Raw genomic sequence first — 18561 nt, 5'->3', positions numbered from 1 at the left:
GATTTTACCCCAAAATTCAACATATTGACTCAAAATAATTACTGCAAATCCACGTTTCCCTGCCAGTCCAGTTGTTTCAGGGACCTGCAGTAAACTATTTGAAAGCATCTCTTTTCTGCAGCTTTCGGCAGTCTGTAGAAATACACCTCAGATTTCTGGTCAAATCTGTTTGTTCAGTCGATCTCAAAGCTCTCTTCTGTTTTAGATGTGTTTTGTGCGGCATTCATGCTGTAAATCAATGCTGCAGCTCAGTGTTTTTGCCACTCAGTGGGCATAACCGCAGTCACTCCGGCCGACGGTGACGTCAAGCACATACCCTCTACAGACAGCAAATGAGACGGGCTAATTAACTAAACACCTGAACAAAACTAAACCAATCAGTGACCATAAGAACAGAACAAACTAGGGCCCTGTTTACACGTACATTGTTATTTTTAAAAACGGAGACATTTCCCTTCGTTTGTGCCCTTCGTTTACACGCAAACGGAGAATTCACCTCTGAAAACGAGTCTTTCTAAAAACTCCGGCCTGAGTGGAAATTTTGAAAATCTTCGTTTGCACGTTTGTATATAAACTGAGACAAACAGGGAGCCTGACAAGCCAGACCCACATCAAGATGTTTGGTCTGGAAACTCACCATAGACAGCTCAATCCGAGGGGCGGGATAAACGGTTGTCTTTCAAACTCCCTCTGCACGCGATAGGATAGCGGTACACCAACCGGAGCAGCAACGACGGTGAAGGGGAGCTCGCTGACTGATTAAACATTCACCGTATCCGGTCGGCTAAACTCCGAACACATCTTCCCTTTTTAAGAATGACTTCAGTGCCGCTCTTTGTTCTTTTCTCAGAGGAAAGCTTAACTCCAAGTCTTCCGGAGGCGCAGGCAGAGCTGATTCGAAAGACCGCCGCCGTTCGCCAGTTTCTGTGTTACTAGAAGCACGCAAATGCAACTCGGCCATCGTCATTATGGCCCCGCCCGCCGACTCTATACACGATGTGATTGGGCCGTCCAGATTCTGAGGAATACAGCTCAGATAGGAATTGAGAGTTGCTAGACCACACTTGCGGGCAAATTAAATTTGCTGCCGCTAGGGTGCGTCTAGATTTCTAGGCTAACAAACAGGTGTTTAGGCAGCCAACGTCACACTATGCGCCAGAGTTCGCATCTACGTCAAAAGTGCGACCTATGTTTACATGTGATCATGGAAGCGTTCAGAGTAGCAGTCGCATTTATGTTGGTGCAAACTTTTCTCGTGTGTTTGCATTTGCAAATACAGCTGCTCCATTATGTCGAGGAGCAGAGATGAATGAATGCTCGGAGGTCAGCAATTTTGCAACAACAACTCCCTCCGACATGAAAAACCAGACGGCGTCACCGCCAGCAGCGCCGGGATTCTGATTGGCTTACGTGGGCTTGAGCTTCTCATTACACCGCCACCTACAGGTTTGGCATGCTCTTGACGGCATATATACACGGGTACTTGTGCACGATGTTATTTTTCAAACTGGAGAGGTTGAAAATGTCCGTTTATGAAAATAGCCTCCCATGTGTAAACGCAGCCAATCCGTATATTTTAAGAAACGGTGATGTCATCACACCGCGTCCCGCACATGAAAAACGAATGGAAAAACTAGAAGGGATACAGCTACGGGCACCGGGCATATCAATATTGCGTCATTTAATTACTGTACTTACCCTTACAGTAATGCATGTTGGGGTAGGTGTAGGCATAAATACAACACATCTGGCAAGTTGCAAATTTATTTATTATTCTATTGTACGATTTTGTCTCAAACTCCTACCATTGCTGTACCCCTTCTAGCCACAGCCCCGTTTTTAGTGTATTTCTGTGGCAGAATTACAGCGCCACACACTGGCCTGGCATGTATACTACATCGTTTTGAGTCGGTTTTAGTGCTCTTGTGTGTACGTATATATTTCTTGAAACGAGGGGGAAAAAAAGATCGGATTGAGTGTGGACGGGGCCTAGAAAACTAACCTAGAAACAGACATAAGCAGAACATGTACAAAACATGACAATCACAAGGACGGATTTAGATACAAAAACAAGCAATAAACATAAAACATGACGGTTGTGTAAAATAAACCATTCCCTTCCTTGAAATATACCTTGTAACTTGTATCATAGGAGCATCTCGCAACATAAAGCCCTCGAACCATCAAGAAAATCTCTCCCGAGAGAAGCATGTGGACATTTAGGAGCTGAATTTGAATGAGGCTGCTGAGATATTTTTAACTGTAACGCGCTGTGCTGCAGTGCCGTCGGATCCCGTGTGTGTGTGCGTGTGTGTGTGTGTGTGTGTGTGTGTGTGTGTGTGTGTGTGTGTGTGTGTGTGTGTGTGTGGTGCCCTTCTCCTCGCCCACATTTTCTTCTGACAGAGTGGAATATTGAGAGCTAAGCTGATTTGAGGTCAGATGAAGCCGCATTACATGATAAAAGTTAAAGGAACATTTTGTGGCCCTGACGTGCTGCAGTGGGGGAAGTGAAACTGCTTTAATCTGCTTGAGAGGGCTTAAAATGCAGATTAAAACTGCATTAATAGTGTCCGCACCATTTCACTCTCTCTCTCTCTCTTTCTGTCTCCTGTGATCCAAACCCACAGATCTGTCTTGACTCCTGCTTATATAATGCTCTTCACACAGCTCATTCTCACTGGAGCCTTTTGGGGGCTGTGTTTATGGGATGTCATTGCACGGCTCTCTGGAATACTTGATTGTGATTGATTGGAAGGATCACATGCAGTCAGTCTGCCATTATTGCTAATTAAAACACTGACGGGATGATTGGGAGCTTATTTTGTGGATGGATGTGATCCATCTCTATGATTCTATATTATTTCACGAGACTGCAGTTGCATCCATCCATGCATCAAAGGTTTTACGCTCAGTATAAAACTAATAATGTCTTATAAGGCCTATTTTGATTAGAATCACTTGCAATAGTAAAGTCACCAATAATGCAAGAATGATATAAGAAAATACTGTTGTGTTGCCATGGACACTGGTTAAATTTTCTAAAGTATTTGACAGTTCAATACCACGACTGACCAATCAAAACCAAGTGGAAATGTGTAATAATAATAATAATAATGTAAAAGTGCAAGGTAAGCACATAAAGTATATACATTTAGCGAAGTGGAAGGAGAAGGAACGATATTGTTAGCATGAATTAACACATTTTTTGCTAGCATGTTGCTTTTCTAGCATGTTTTAACACATGATTAGCATCAATTAACATGTCAACATTAATTACCCTTTGGCTAGCATGTTATTAACAGGAATTAGCATGTTTCTAGCTTGTTTTAACATTGCTAACATTAATTAGCATGTTGTTTAACATCTTTTACCTTTTAGCGTATTAACATGAATTAGCATGTTTTAGTACATTGCTAATGTTAATTAGCATTTTGCTAACATGTTTTAACAAATTCTAAACATGTTTCTAGTATAATTTAACATGTTTGCTAACATGTTTTAGCAGGTTGTTTGTATGAGTTAACATTTTCGCTAGCATTAATTAGCATGCTAGCATTTTTTATTATGTTGCTACCTCAATTTGACACAGCTAACATGAATTAACAGGCTTTAACACATTGCTATCATGAATTTGCATATTGCTGGCATGATTTAACGCTTTGCCACTCTTAACAGAAATAAGCGTGTTTCTAACATTATTTTGCATGTTTCCTAACATGTTTTAACAAGTAATTTTCACAATTGAACATTTTGCTAACATGAATAACCATGCTGCTAGCATGTTTTAGTATGTTGCCAGCTCAATTAAGCACACCGCTAATTAACGGGTTTTAACACATTGCTAACATTAATTAGCATGTTGTCAGCATGATTTAACACTTAGCTAGCACATTGCTAGCTGTCTTTTAGCACATTTAACACTTTTCTAGCATGTGTAGCATTTTACTAGCATTTCTTGGCTCATTGTTAACATAGCATGCTGTTAACTTGAATTAGCATGTTTTTGCAGGTTAGCATGAATTAACATGTTGTTAACATAGGATAATCATTAGACTTTGCTAGTGATGGCTTAAATACTCGATTAAGTCTTATTGTAGGGACTTTTCGTCTATGTTTAATGAAAACCGTAAGTCGGGTCAGTCTGAAATCATAAAGCAACTTGAGTCTGAGCCAAGTTTGGTGGTTGTAGCTTGTCCTAAGTGGAGATAGTGTTTACATGTTTGCTAAGAATAATAATTAGCTTAAAGGGGGGGTGAAACACTCAGTTTCAGTCAATCTCATGTCAATCTTGAGTACCTATAGAGTAGTACTGCATCTTTCATATCTCCGAAAAGTCTTTAGTTTTATTATATTTATAAAAGAAATATGGGCTGTACCGAGTCTTTCCGGAAAAAAACGAGCGCTTGGAGGCGTATCGAGTGGGCGGAGCTAAAGAATGACGAGCGCGCGCAAAGCGGTGACGTCCTCAAGCGTGGAGAAACCCATGTATGCTATCGATCGGATTCAGCTAATACGTGATCCAGAATCAGGCTGAAATAAATTGAACAGGAGAAACAGCAGGACGTCCGTCTCTGTGGTATGGACTGTATTTAGTGGCCTGTCAACATTTGTGTGTCTTTACTCGCAGTTTATGAGGACATGATTCGGTTTATGGACTATTGTATGCGACTAAACCTTAGCAGTAGCAAGCAAAACGGTTTTGCACGTCAGACTAGTGTAACGTTATACAGAACAACAATGGAGTCCGTTAGCGCATTTGAATGACGAAGCACGCGATCGTGTCGTTTACTGATGTTTACTCACGCGACGATAGCCGACAGCAGAGACATCTGAAGCAGTTTTACTCACCGGCTGCTTCCAAAGCAGGACCGAACCTTTATCGCTGGGACCGCTCCGTCAAAAACACACTTTGGTATGATTTGGTGAAGTCCTGTGATAGCAGTGAACGGTGGAAATCCACTTTGAGACGCGACTGAAGCGATGGTGTGAAGCTTCTTGTCATTTCTGCGTTCAAATCGGTTCAAATGCAGCGCTGCCTTCCCAGAATGCTGTGCTGAAGCGTTGAAGTTGCTTGATATCACCCATAAGAATAAAGTGGAGCGCGGCGCATCATAAGTGTTCACGGACGACTGGATCTGCAGCTGAGCGAGTGTTTATGGCCGTGCATTTCCTCTCTCGCTCTAGTCACGCGTGCGCACCCTACCGGGAGAAGAGCCCGTACGGCCCATACAAGGACCTTCCGATCTATTAACGTCAAGCCGACCCATACTCGAAAAAAACTCTCTGAAACTTGTGAGAAACCAGAAGGAGTATTTTTGACACAGAAATACTCCATCAAACGTCCAACATTAGTTTTTGAAACTTTGTCTATGTTTAGGATGGGAATCCAAGTCTTTAACAGTGGAAAAAGCTCAGTATGCATGAAACAGCATTTCACCCCCCCTTTAAATAGTCTAGATCAGTGTGTTGGCTTTTGTCAAGCAACACAGTAATTTTGATTTGTCTTGTTTTAAGCATAACTCAAGGACCTTACAATAAGTTTTCTTTTCTTTTTTAACATTAGTTACAGCTAACATAAACAAACAATAAGCAATTTCAGAACGGAATCATCTTTGTTAATGTTAGTTATCATTGCTCATTGTTCACATAAGTCCACAGTGCATTTTAAAATGGATCAGTTAATGTTGACTGAGATGAGTAAATGATGTAGAAGTGTTGTTCATTGTTAGTTTGTGTTACTATTACCACTCCCCCGCGTAGAGGGAGGAAAATATTCATACTCTTGTGTAATCAACACGCCATCCTCAATAAACCCGTCTCTTGCGTGATACCCAGAAATTTTGAATATTCTGATCTAAAATGATTTCTGACCGGTAAGGTGGCCAGAATAATAATCCTCCACGGTGTGTGAATAGGCCAGAGGAGAACGGAGTCTGGTTTCTCTAAGGTTTATTTTTCTCCATCATGCCCTGATGGAGTTTCGGTTCCTTTGGTCGCCTTTGGCTTGGCTTGCTCAGTTGGGGACACTAAAATTATGATCTAAGTTATTCAACTAAATATACAATTAAAAATAATTATTTAGGTCTTATTTTAATATAAGATAATAAACTCTATAAACTATAATACTGATCTGCCAACATTGTCGCTATATGATAAATTAAAATAAGCTGATAACATCACTGTTTTCTCCAGAACGACTGTACAGCCAAATCTAATTTTGTTGCAATATTGTCCTGTTTAACACTGTGAAGCTGCTTTAAGACAATCGTCACTGTAAAAGCGCGATATAAATAAAGTTGATTGATTGATTGATTGATTGATTGATTGATTGATTGATTGATTAACTCCGCCATTACTGAACAAAACACAGACATGACTGAACACCGTGTGTTAAAATGATAAAGTGACTTTGTTTCTTATTCTCCTTCTGAAGCTCACTCTGATTTCTGCTATCTGAAGGCATATACTCTTTTTGCCTTAATCATTCATGTCTGTGTTGTGGCTCATTCGAATCAGACAGCTGTGTTTCTCCAGTGATGATGATTACATCTACTGATACGCTTAAAGGGTCATAACACACACAGTTTCTGCCAGTCTCATGTTAATCTTGAGTATCTATAGAGTAGTGTTGATCCTTCATATCTCCCAAGAGTCTTTAGTTTATCAGATTTATACAGTAGAAGACAGATACTCTGAACCGATTCTTCAGAAAACAGCCAAGCTCGTGGAGGTGTGCAGTGGGCGGAGCTAAAGAGTCACACAAGACTAAAAAACTGCATAAAGGTTTGCAAATATTTGTACAACTGTATTTATGAAAGTGAACTAGTGAGCGCAAACATTCATATATACATTATTGATATGAGTCCTTAAGAGTAACTTTACAAATTGAGTCAAAAACAAAATAACTGTTTCCCCCTACATTTTTATCACAAAAAAAAATTGTTTTTGGTTGTAAATAAAAGCCATTGTGTTTTAACATCATCATATATTATGATCCCCTCCCCCCAAATCTCTGAAAATGCGTTTGTGCCAATGTGCTCGCTCTGCTGAGCGCTCTACTCATCCTCTCATTTGCTATGTAAACACTGGGATAGATAGCATGTAAATGGCTAGACTGTGTTTCTGCACACTTCTGTTTGTGGATGGTTAATCCTTGTGATGCTGCTCAAATTATGTGCTAAAGAAAACAAACAGTTCGTTGACAGATGTCATTTGTCCATTTCCATCCTTTGAGATGCGAATGGTAAATCCTCTTTATTGTTGTTGTAGTAATCCTTTACACACAAACATAGGTTTGATATAAAAGCTTTATGATATTACAGTGTACAACAAAGCCACAGTTTCAACAGGCTAGCAACAGAATAACCAAATAAAACACATCAGAACTTCCGTACTTACCAATAACGAGAGATCTGAGCTCTTAAGAGTTGCCCTTTGTGCAAGATTACAAATGTTCCAAACTTTTTTTACATGCATTTCCCAAAAATCCAATTAAGATTAAGACATTTTCAACACGATGAACAATGTTAAAACTTACTCAGTCTTACCTCCACAAAAAAATTAATGTTAATTTTCAGCAAAATTCTGCCAGATGATGCAAAACTTTTGAAAAGATCCAAGTTTCATGAAACTACAGATTGTACTTGCACATGTTTTATCCCCTACCCCACTGACAGTCAGATCGTCAGGGGGTTATTAACAGAACAGTTATTGTAAGAGTAGGTCTATTACTGAAACTGTTTTGTGCTTTGTCTGCTCTTTAAACAGCATTATGGTAAAAATACTACACAACAGCTTTCTTACCTGTATGCTACGGTGTTTTTCTTCAGGCAGAGCTAACAGAACTGCAATTTCTTTCAGCTTTTTTTAGCCTCCGTTTTCCCTAAAATACTGTTTGTTGTCCCCAGTTTCAAATGTTGACTACAAACACAGAGGTTTTTCAGATTTTCTGTTGTGCCGTTCTCTCCGTATTTTCAATTCTTTGCCACCTTTAGTCGCTGCCTAAAATGTGCAGAATCCTTCACTCTAAACTGAAAATAACCTAAACATTTAGCCTACTCTTCGACTTCTTGCAGTTTTGTAGTCGAAACCGAGTTCAGAGTATGTTCAGTCCGAGTCAAGACCTAGACCAGAGTATGTTGAGTCCGAGTCGAGACTGAGACCAGAGTATGTTGAGTCCGAGTCGAGACTGAGACCAGAGTATGTTGAGTCCGAGTCGAGACCGAGACCAGAGTATGTTGAGTCCGATTCGAGACCGAGACCAGAGTATGTTGAGTCCGAGTCAAGACCGAGACCAGAGTATGTTCAGTCCGAGTCAAGACAGAGACCAGAGTATGTTGAGTCCGATTCAAGACCGAGACCAGAGTATGTTCAGTCCGAGTCAAGACAGAGACCAGAGTATGTTGAGTCTGATTCAAGACAGAGTACAGAGTATGTTCAGTCCGAGTCAAGACAGAGACCAGAGTATGTTCAGTCCGATTCGAGACCGAGACCAGAGTATGTTGAGTCCGAGTCAAGACCGAGACCAGAGTATGTTGAGTCCGATTCAAGACAGAGACCAGAGTATGTTGAGTCCGAGTCAAGACCGAGACCAGAGTATGTTGAGTCCGATTCAAGACAGAGACCAGAGTATGTTGAGTCCGAATCGAGACCGAGACCAGAGTATGTTGAGTCCGATTCAAGACAGAGACCACAGTATGTTGAGTCCGAATCGAGACCGAGACCAGAGTATGTTCAGTCCGAGTCAAGACTGAGACCAGAGTATGTTCAGTCCGAGTCAAGACCGAGACCAGAGTATGTTGAGTCGAGACCGAGACCAGAGTATGTTGAGTCGAGACCGAGACCAGAGTATGTTGAGTCGAGACAGAGACCAGAGTGTGTTGAGTCGAGACAGAGACCAGAGTGTGTTGAGTCGAGACAGACACCAGAGTATGTTGAGTCGAGACAGAGACCAGAGTATGTTGAGTCAAGACAGAGACCAGAGTATGTTGAGTCGAGACAGAGACCAGAGTATGTTGAGTCGAGACTAAGACCAGAGTATGTTAAGTCGAGACTAAGACCAGAGTATGTTGAGTCGAGACTAAGACCAGAGTATGTTGAGTCGAGACTAAGACCAGAGTATGTTGAGTCGAGACAGAGACCAGAGTATGTTGAGTCGAGACTAAGACCAGAGTATGTTGAGTCGAGACAGAGACCAGAGTATGTTGAGTCGAGACTAAGACCAGAGTATGTTGAGTCAAGACAGAGACCAGAGTATGTTGAGTCGAGACCGAGACCAGAGTATGTTGAGTCGAGACTAAGACCAGAGTATGTTGAGTCGAGACAGAGACCAGAGTATGTTGAGTCGAGACTGAGACCAGAGTATGTTGAGTCGAGACTAAGACCAGAGTATGTTGAGTCGAGACTGAGACCAGAGTATGTTGAGTCGAGACCGAGACCAGAGTATGTTGAGTCGAGACTAAGACCAGAGTATGTTGAGTCGAGACTGAGACCAGAGTATGTTGAGTCGAGACTAAGACCAGAGTATGTTGAGTCGAGACTGAGACCAGAGTATGTTGAGTCGAGACAGACACCAGAGTATGTTGAGTCGAGACTAAGACCAGAGTATGTTGAGTCCGAGTCGAGACCAGAGTAGGTTGAGTCTGAGTCGAGACCAGAGAAAATCCACAAACAACATTAGAACTCAATTTAATTAACTTTTTAGTTACGGGGTCATGCACACAGTGACTGACAAAAAATTGCTGCCTTCATGCAATTTTTAATGCAAAAGTGCGGCCTACTCTTAGACATTTTTTGGGGGAGATGCTCAGTGTTGAGACGGTCATCAGTCATTTAATTAAACAAGATTTGGTTTTCTCTGTGACACTTTTGTCCTAATTTGTAAACAGTAAATATATTAAAATAACACAGTTGAGACAAATAATGTAGCAATGTGACTTTCTGGAAAGCGGGATCACTACATGTGGATGGCAGGTGGACACAGCGTAAAATAGAAGAAAGAGCGGGCTGGTCACGGGTGTGGGAGAGAACCTGGTAGGAGTCAGCATTAGTCTCAAGTTATGCACAGTTGCGCACAAGAAAATCACCAATCATTGTCAACCAAACATCAATTTAAAGAAATATTTTGAATAGGACTCAAGTAGCTCGGGAATAAGTCCAGTTCCTTAAATGTACGAGTACGAGTCAATACCAAGTCAAAAACCAAGACCATTAAAATATGGTCTCGAGTCTAAGTCTCAAGTACTACAACACTGACTTCTTGCAACCCGGGAACAATAAAACATTATTGTGAGTAAAAGTCTGCTTAGAAATATTTCTTACTCAAGCAAGGCAGTATTTGACTCTGGTCAAGCCTATCCAAAAGGAGCAGACTGGGGGTGGGCTTGGACGGCAATATGTTCAGTGCATTATGGGTGCTGAAGTTTTCTTACCTATTTGGCAAAATGGTTTTCTTCAGTATACGACAATGTAATAGTATTACATACTATGTAAAGTATTTGCTATTTGCTACTTGTAAAGTATTATTGTCTGCAACAATAATACCATGAATTTGTTTGTACCCTGAGTCTTATTCTTTTGTCTATTCATTTTTTAAAGTATATTGAATATTACAATATACACCAATCAGTCACAACATTATGACAGTGAAGTGAATACCACTGATGATCTCTTCATCACGGCTCCTGTTAGTGGGTGGGATATATTAGACAGCAAGTGAATATTTTCACATAAGAATACATAAGTTGATGTGTTAGAAGCAGGAGAAATGGGCAAGCGTAAGGATTTGAGCGAGTTTGGCCAAATTGTGACGGCTAGACGACTGGGTCAGAGCATCTCCAAAACTGCAGCTCTTGTGGGCTGTTCCCGGTCTGCAGTGGTCAGTATCTATTAGGGATGTGACAAGACACTTATCTCAAGAGACGAGACACGAGATTGGGTTCACGAGAACGTGACGAGACAAGATTTTTGCGTAGTATTTTTAAGAAATCTTGACTAGATAAATACATGACTATAAATTAAAAATTGTTTGCAGGTTAATTTGAAAGGTTTTAACTAATCATCTTGTAATGTATGTCTTTTCATTTCCATTTTCTGAGTATGAATTATCATATACAGTAAAAGGCAACAGTACTGTATTCTCTCCTGATTGTCTCTTCAGTAAGAACTGCACATGAGCTTAACTTTTGACCCCCTCCTTCCCACAAATTGATCATAGATATAAAGTGCAAACAATAACCATAATTAAAGCTCAAAGTGCAAATAGAGACCGTTTTTTCCCTCAAGCATACAGAGCTAAGAGATTGTTACAAATAGATCGTTTTCATATTGGAAGATGTTTGCGTGCCTCATTGATCGCTTTCAAACAGCGGTAACATTAAAATCGCGTTCCCGTTTACTTTCAGTTTATATTTCGCGATCGTGCCTATACTCTGTGATTAGGGAGCGGTGGAGCTGAACGTGCAGTTTAAAATATAAGTCTGGTGCTTCTGCGACGCAACGAATCCTCCACCACGATCTAGTCCACTAACATGTTGTAAAACACACACACTCATAACACGCTTGTCTTCTCGTCACGTGATCACTGCTGCGAACAGATCGTTCTAGGTGAGCTGATGGAATTGAAGCGACTGTTATGATTATCCACCTGAATTAAATTGTTTTTATTTCTATAAAAAGCAAAACTAGAGTGGAGCTGTAATATAAACTTCACCCTCACACTCCGTCTTGACCAGGTCATAAGAATATGACGAGACAGCTTTTCACCTCGACGAGAAATCTCGTCACACCCCTAGTATCGATTAAAAGTGCTCCAAGGAAGGACCAGTGGAGAACCGGCCACAGGGTCATGGGCGGCCAAGGCTCATTGATGCACGTGGGGAGCGAAGGCTGGCCCGTGTGGGCCGATCAAACAGACGAGCTACTGGAGCTCAAACTGCTCCAGAAGTTAATGCTGGTTCTGATAGAAAGCTGTCAGAATACACAGAGCATCTCAGTTTGTTGTGTATGGGGCGGCATAGCCGCTGACCAGTCAGGGAGCCCATGCTGACCCCTGACCCCGCCGAAAGCACCAACAGTGGCATGTAAGCTTTTCAATGTAAAGCACTTTGAATTGCCATTAGGTATGAAATGTGCTATATAAATAAATGTACCTTGCTTTGCTTTGCCTTGGTGGCTCTGGCTCTTCCAGCAGGATAATGCTCCTGACACAAACCACAAATGCTTCAGGAATGGTTTGAGGAGCACAACAGCGAGTTTGAGGCGTTGACTCGGCCTCCAGATTCCCCAGATCTCAATCTAATCAAGCATCTGTGGGATGAGCTGAACAAACAAGTCCGATCCATGGAGGCCCCACCTCACAACTTACAGGACTTAAACAATCTGCTGCTAACATCTTGGTGACAGATACCACAGCACACCTTCAGGGGTCTAGTGGAGTCCATCAGAGACAGGTCAGGGCCTTTTCGGCAGCAAAAGCAGGACCAACACAATATTAGGTCGCAATGTTATGCCTGTGTATGGCACAATAGGAAAGAAAAGACTAGCGCAACTTCAGTTTCATGCCGACCTTAATTTATAATTACATGAACAATCAAGTACTTTTACTTAAATAAAATGGGAAATAAGAAGTCTTTCACTAGAGTTATATATTATTTATTGATCTGTTCTTTTACTCAAGTGCTTGATTTGTGTACTTCGTCTACCACTGTGTGTAGAAGTGTGTTTTAGTTTGGCTTAAGTCAGCTAAAAATAGCTTTTTAGAGCAGAGGATGTGTCAGGATGCATTCACAAGCAGGATCCAATCAGATTCCTGTTAGGAGTGTTTGTTCCATCGACAGATGGGCCGCGTGGCATCCTGCAAAGCTGTTCCACAGGCCTGTGCCAAAGCAATTCAAGAGCACCGCTCCCACTGATTCCATTAACTGGGAAGGATTCATTCCTGAAACGCTCTGCTGGAATGAGATAAAACTCTCTTAATTGTATAGATCAGAACATTTACATTGACATTGAAAAGATGGAGATGGTAAGAAATCACAGTATCCTGCCCTGAATCCATCTGATTGTATTATAACCTCTCAGCCCATAGAACTCGATTTATTATAGAACATTTCCACACTTTTTTTGGTTTCTGCACATTTTAGGGTGATCAAATCCTGAATGACCTTCAGGTATAGACAATGAAACATAGCCAAAACAGAACATCATTGAAAATTACCGTTACATTAATCTTCATCTGTCATGCATATTTTATAAGCGTGCACATGTTCATATTCACTATAGTGTCTAGGACAATAAACATCTCGCATGCTGGATACAGATGTGGAAGCACTTTATCGGCTGTTTCAACTTGAGTGAGGAAAAGGCTCAATGATCAAGAGTGCAAGAGTGTCAACAATAAAGAAAGCAAGTTTTTATGATATTTTCAAAAATATGCTCATTGGAGAGTAGAAGTCAGGTCACTATGGGCCATGTCATACACCCGGTTGTTCTCATGTTCACGTCCAGCTCCTCGTTGTTTAAATATCAAATGCACTGGCGCATCTGTTCACCCATCAGAGTGTGTGTGTGTGTGTTCCCCCATGGGCGTCTGGTCTGAACACCAGGTGTGTTCAGGAGCATTGTTGGAGCGTTGCTATTGTGAGGAACTGAAAACCACTGACCATTGACCAACACACACCTGCTCTAAAGTCAATAGTGCAGTATTTCTGTGTTATTTAAAGGGTGTGTGAATAATATGAGCCTACAGGCCACACACACACACACAGTCTGCTTATTATGCGCAGCAACACACACACACACACACACACATTTTTAAATATTAAAATAAAAGGATTCGTCTGGAGAAGCGTTCAGTCTTTCCTCATGTACATTTACATTTAATCATTTAGCAGACGCTTTTATCCAAAGCGACCTACAAAAAAGGCGAGAGTAATAGAAGCAACGAAACAAACAAGGCCAACAACCTGTAAGAGAGAGTAGTTGTCTATCAGTCAATCAATGCTTCACCTCATGTAAATAGTGAATCCACCGGTGCGAGCACAACTGGCTTTTAAAGGGAAAGGGAGATGAGACTCTGATTGGTTATTTGCATGTTACCCATCACTCATTAAGAGACGAGGGGCAACACTTCTGGACCATGCGCCTGGTGCAGAGAAATCTCTCGGTTTTCCCGTCGTTAAACTAACAAAAGTCGATTCAGGCGCGCCCTTAGAGTACCTGCGCCATGAGCTTCAGACCACGATCAGATCAGTAAAATAGGGCCATGTGTGTGTGAAATGCATTTTAATGTATTTTTTTAAATAAATAAAAAGAAAAATGATTGGCTCATCCATAATGTAGAAGTGTTACAATTAGAAATGTATTCTGTTTAATAAGTACTACATTTTTGAGGTCTTGAAAAGATCATGATATTATATATTAAATATAAGCACAAAAGCAGTCTCACGGGTATATCTGTGGCAATAACCAACAATACATTATATGAATCAAAAATATACATTTTTCTTTTATGCCAAAAATCATTAGGATATTAAGATCCTGTTCCATGAAGATATTTTAAATGTATTATTAGTAGTAATATGCATTGCTGAGGACTTCATTTGGAGATTTTCTCAATATTTAGATTTTTTTGCACCATCGTATTCCAGATTTTCAGCCAAATATTGTCTTAACAAACCATACATCAATGGAAATATAATTTCACATACATATATATATATATATATATATATATATATATATATATATATGATTTGTTCCTGTATTTTTATAGACAGAGCTTATATGCGGATGCCAGTAGCTTCTTCAATAAGGACACAGGAGTTCTGGAGGTTCCTCTGACTATACAGGTGGCCGATCAGGTAGGTAACCTCATTCTTCTAATGCTTGTATCCTAATTAATGCTGTATGCACGTGTAATAACTCAATCTTCGAAATGATATTTTTCTCGTGCAAACATATATATATAGTGTGAGGGAGTATATATAAACAAGATATTGACAGGCTGTCGGGAATGCTCTGATATTGGGTAAATTAATTGTTGGTAACACTTTAGTTTCGAGTCCAATTCTCAGTATTAACGAATTTCTTATTAATTGCATATTACTAGGATATTGGCTGCACTGTAAAAAAAGTGCCAGGAATTTACAGGCTTAAAGAGTATTATTTTTAACACTAATTTTATAATGTAGAAATACAGTATAATAGTGCAAAAGTGCCGTTAGATACAAGAGAAGGCCTACTGTGAAAATCATGCAGTTATTAATATACTGTCATTTTACACTAATGTTTTTAACAGTGTGTTTATTAGTAGTTATAAAGCACATGTTAATGCCTTATTCTGCATGACCATATTATGTATCCGATAATCTACCAAATACCTAAACTTAACAACCTTACTATCTATTAATAAGCAGTAATTAGGGGTTTATTTAGCCAATAAAATTGGGCCCTAAACTAAAGCGTGACCAGATACATTTATGATGAAAATGTGAGTTGCCTTAGCTCATGCATAAAATGCTCCCATGATGCAAAGGTATTTTGTGTGGGTGCCAGGGCGTTGCTATGCGGTTGCTAGTGTAGATACAAAAGAAATGTTTCTGTGAATGAAACCTCCTATGCTCTGAATTTTGAAAACATCAGCTGATCATTTAACATTTTTTTGCATTTTCTTTCTTTTATGAACCCTCCAGGAAAGGATGTTACTAGGAAATAGAAGTGAAAAGGGGAGATAATGTTTTATCAAGTGAAATTATTATGAAATTATGAAATATTGTTAATTAGCTCAGGTGAGAAAACTGCAAGAACACAGTGTCTGTTGTCTTTTTTACATCGTGAGAGCAGAATAAAAAAGAAAAGGCATGAACCCTCCGCCAATATGATCATATTAAGTCATGAAGCATGATCCTATCGCCAAAAGCACATTAGTGCCAGGTATTCTGGCCTTTAGATATGGCTTGTCCCTCCTTTAACGTATGATTTATTCAACCTGTCCTCCAAAAAAATATGACTATAGATCGTTTTTCAAGCACCTTACTACAACTTACTTTTACGTTTTAAAATCATGCTCCCTCAAGCTAGCATAAAAATACCAATAAAAATACCTGGTCGTTACCAATCAAAATGCGTGTTCATTTTAATGCAATGTGTGGACTTTTTACCACCATGTGTCATATTTCCATTTAGAACAAATATATATTTTAATTTACAACTACACCCACCCCATCCCTAAACCTACCCAGTGATTTATAGATGAAAATGAAAGTGACCTGCTGTCAATAGGAGCACAACTTTAGTAAACGCTCCTATGGGTCGTATTTCATGAGTTAAAATATTGTCAATAGGGCCACAACTTTAGTAAACGCTCCTATGGGTCGTATTTCATGAGTTAAAATATTGTCAATAGGAGCACAACTTTAGTAAACGCTCCTATGGGTCATATTTCATGAGTTAAAATATTGTCAATAGGAGCACAACTTTAGTAAACGCTCCTATGGGTCGTATTTCATGAGTTAAAATATTGTCAATAGGAGCACAACTTTAGTAAACGCTCCTATGGGTCATATTTCATGAGTTAAAATATTGTCAATAGGGCCACAACTTTAGTAAACGCTCCTATGGGTCGTATTTCATGAGTTAAAATATTGTCAATAGGAGCACAACTTTAGTAAACCCTCCTATGGGTCGTATTTCATGATTTAAAATATTGTCAATAGGGCCACAACTTTAGTAAACGCTCCTATGGGTCGTATTTCATGAGTTAAAATATTGTCAATAGGAGCACAACTTTAGTAAACGCTCCTATGGGTCGTATTTCATGAGTTAAAATATTGTCAATAGGGCCACAACTTTAGTAAACGCTCCTATGGCTCGTATTTCATGAGTTAACATATTGTCAATAGGAGCACAACTTTAGTAAACGCTCCTATGGGTCGCATTTCATGAGTTAAAATATTGTCGATAGGAGCACAACTTTAGTAAACGCTCCTATGGGTCGTATTTCATGAGTTAAAATATTGTCGACAGGGGCACAACTTTAGTAAACGCTCCTATGGGTCGTATTTCATGAGTTAAAATATTGTCAATAGGAGCACAACTTTAGTAAACGCTCCTATGGGTCGTATTTCATGAGTTAAAATATTGTCAATAGGGCCACAACTTTAGTAAACGCTCCTATGGGTCGTATTTCATGAGTTAAAATATTGTCAATAGGAGCACAACTTTAGTAAACGCTCCTATGGGTTGTATTTCATGAGTTAAAATATTGTCAATAGGAGCACAACTTTAGTAAACGCTCCTATGGGTCGCATTTCATGAGTTAAAATATTGTCGACAGGAGCACAACTTTAGTAAACGCTCCTATGGGTCGTATTTCATGAGTTAAAATATTGTCGACAGGGGCACAACTTTAGTAAACGCTCCTATGGGTCGTATTTCATGAGTTAAAATATTGTCGATAGGGCCACAACTTTAGTAAACGCTCCTATGGGTCGTATTTCATGAGTTAAAATATTGTCGACTGGGGCACAACTTTAGTAAACGCTCTTATGGGTCGTATTTCATGAGTTAAAATATTGTCGACTGGGGCACAACTTTAGTAAACACTCCTATGGGTCGTATTTCATGAGTTAAAATATTGTCGATAGGAGCACAACTTTAGTAAACGCTCCTATGGGTCGTATTTCATGAGTTAAAATATTGTCGATAGGAGCACAACTTTAGTAAACGCTCCTATGGGTCGTATTTCATGAGTTAAAATATTGTCGATAGGAGCACAACTTTAGTAAACGCTCCTATGGGTCGTATTTCATGAGTTAAAATATTGTCGACTGGGGCACAACTTTAGTAAACGCTCTTATGGGTCGTATTTCATGAGTTAAAATATTGTCGACTGGGGCACAACTTTAGTAAACACTCCTATGGGTCGTATTTCATGAGTTAAAATATTGTCGATAGGAGCACAACTTTAGTAAACGCTCCTATGGGTCGTATTTCATGAGTTAAAATATTGTTGACTGGGGCACAACTTTAGTAAACGCTCCTATGGGTCGTATTTCATGAGTTAAAATATTGTCGATAGGAGCACAACTTTAGTAAACGCTCCTATGGGTCGTATCTCATGAGTTAAAATATTGTCGATAGGAGCACAACTTTAGTAAACGCTCCTATGGGTCGTATCTCATGAGTTAAAATATTGTCGACAGGGGCACAACTTTAGTAAACGCTCCTATGGGTCGTATTTCATGAGTTAAAATATTGTCGACAGGGGCACAACTTTAGTAAACGCTCCTATGGGTCGTATTTCATGAGTTAAAATATTGTCAATAGGAGCACAACTTTAGTAAACGCTCCTATGGGTTGTATTTCATGAGTTAAAATATTGTCAATAGGAGCACAACTTTAGTAAACGCTCCTATGGGTCGCATTTCATGAGTTAAAATATTGTCGACAGGAGCACAACTTTAGTAAACGCTCCTATGGGTCGTATTTCATGAGTTAAAATATTGTCGACAGGGGCACAACTTTAGTAAACGCTCCTATGGGTCGTATTTCATGAGTTAAAAT

The 18561-nt window shown here is 39.8% G+C and overlaps 1 protein-coding gene across 1 annotated transcript in view; it reads left to right on the top strand.

The window, feature by feature from the left end:
• The window catches only part of cfap74 (cilia and flagella associated protein 74), an 89107-nt gene that overhangs the window by 35126 nt on the left and 35420 nt on the right, over positions 1-18561 (top strand). The window contains exon 22 of the mRNA XM_067412964.1: positions 14771-14858. Coding sequence (XP_067269065.1) covers positions 14771-14858 — 88 coding nt within the window. The remainder of the gene's footprint in view (positions 1-14770; positions 14859-18561) is intronic.

The sequence above is a fragment of the Pseudorasbora parva genome, chromosome 13 (genome assembly GCF_024679245.1).
Source record: "Pseudorasbora parva isolate DD20220531a chromosome 13, ASM2467924v1, whole genome shotgun sequence".
Classification (NCBI taxonomy): Eukaryota; Metazoa; Chordata; class Actinopteri; order Cypriniformes; family Gobionidae; genus Pseudorasbora; species Pseudorasbora parva.
Note: the sequence above shows the minus strand (reverse complement) of the source record. Positions and strands in the feature narration are given on the sequence as shown.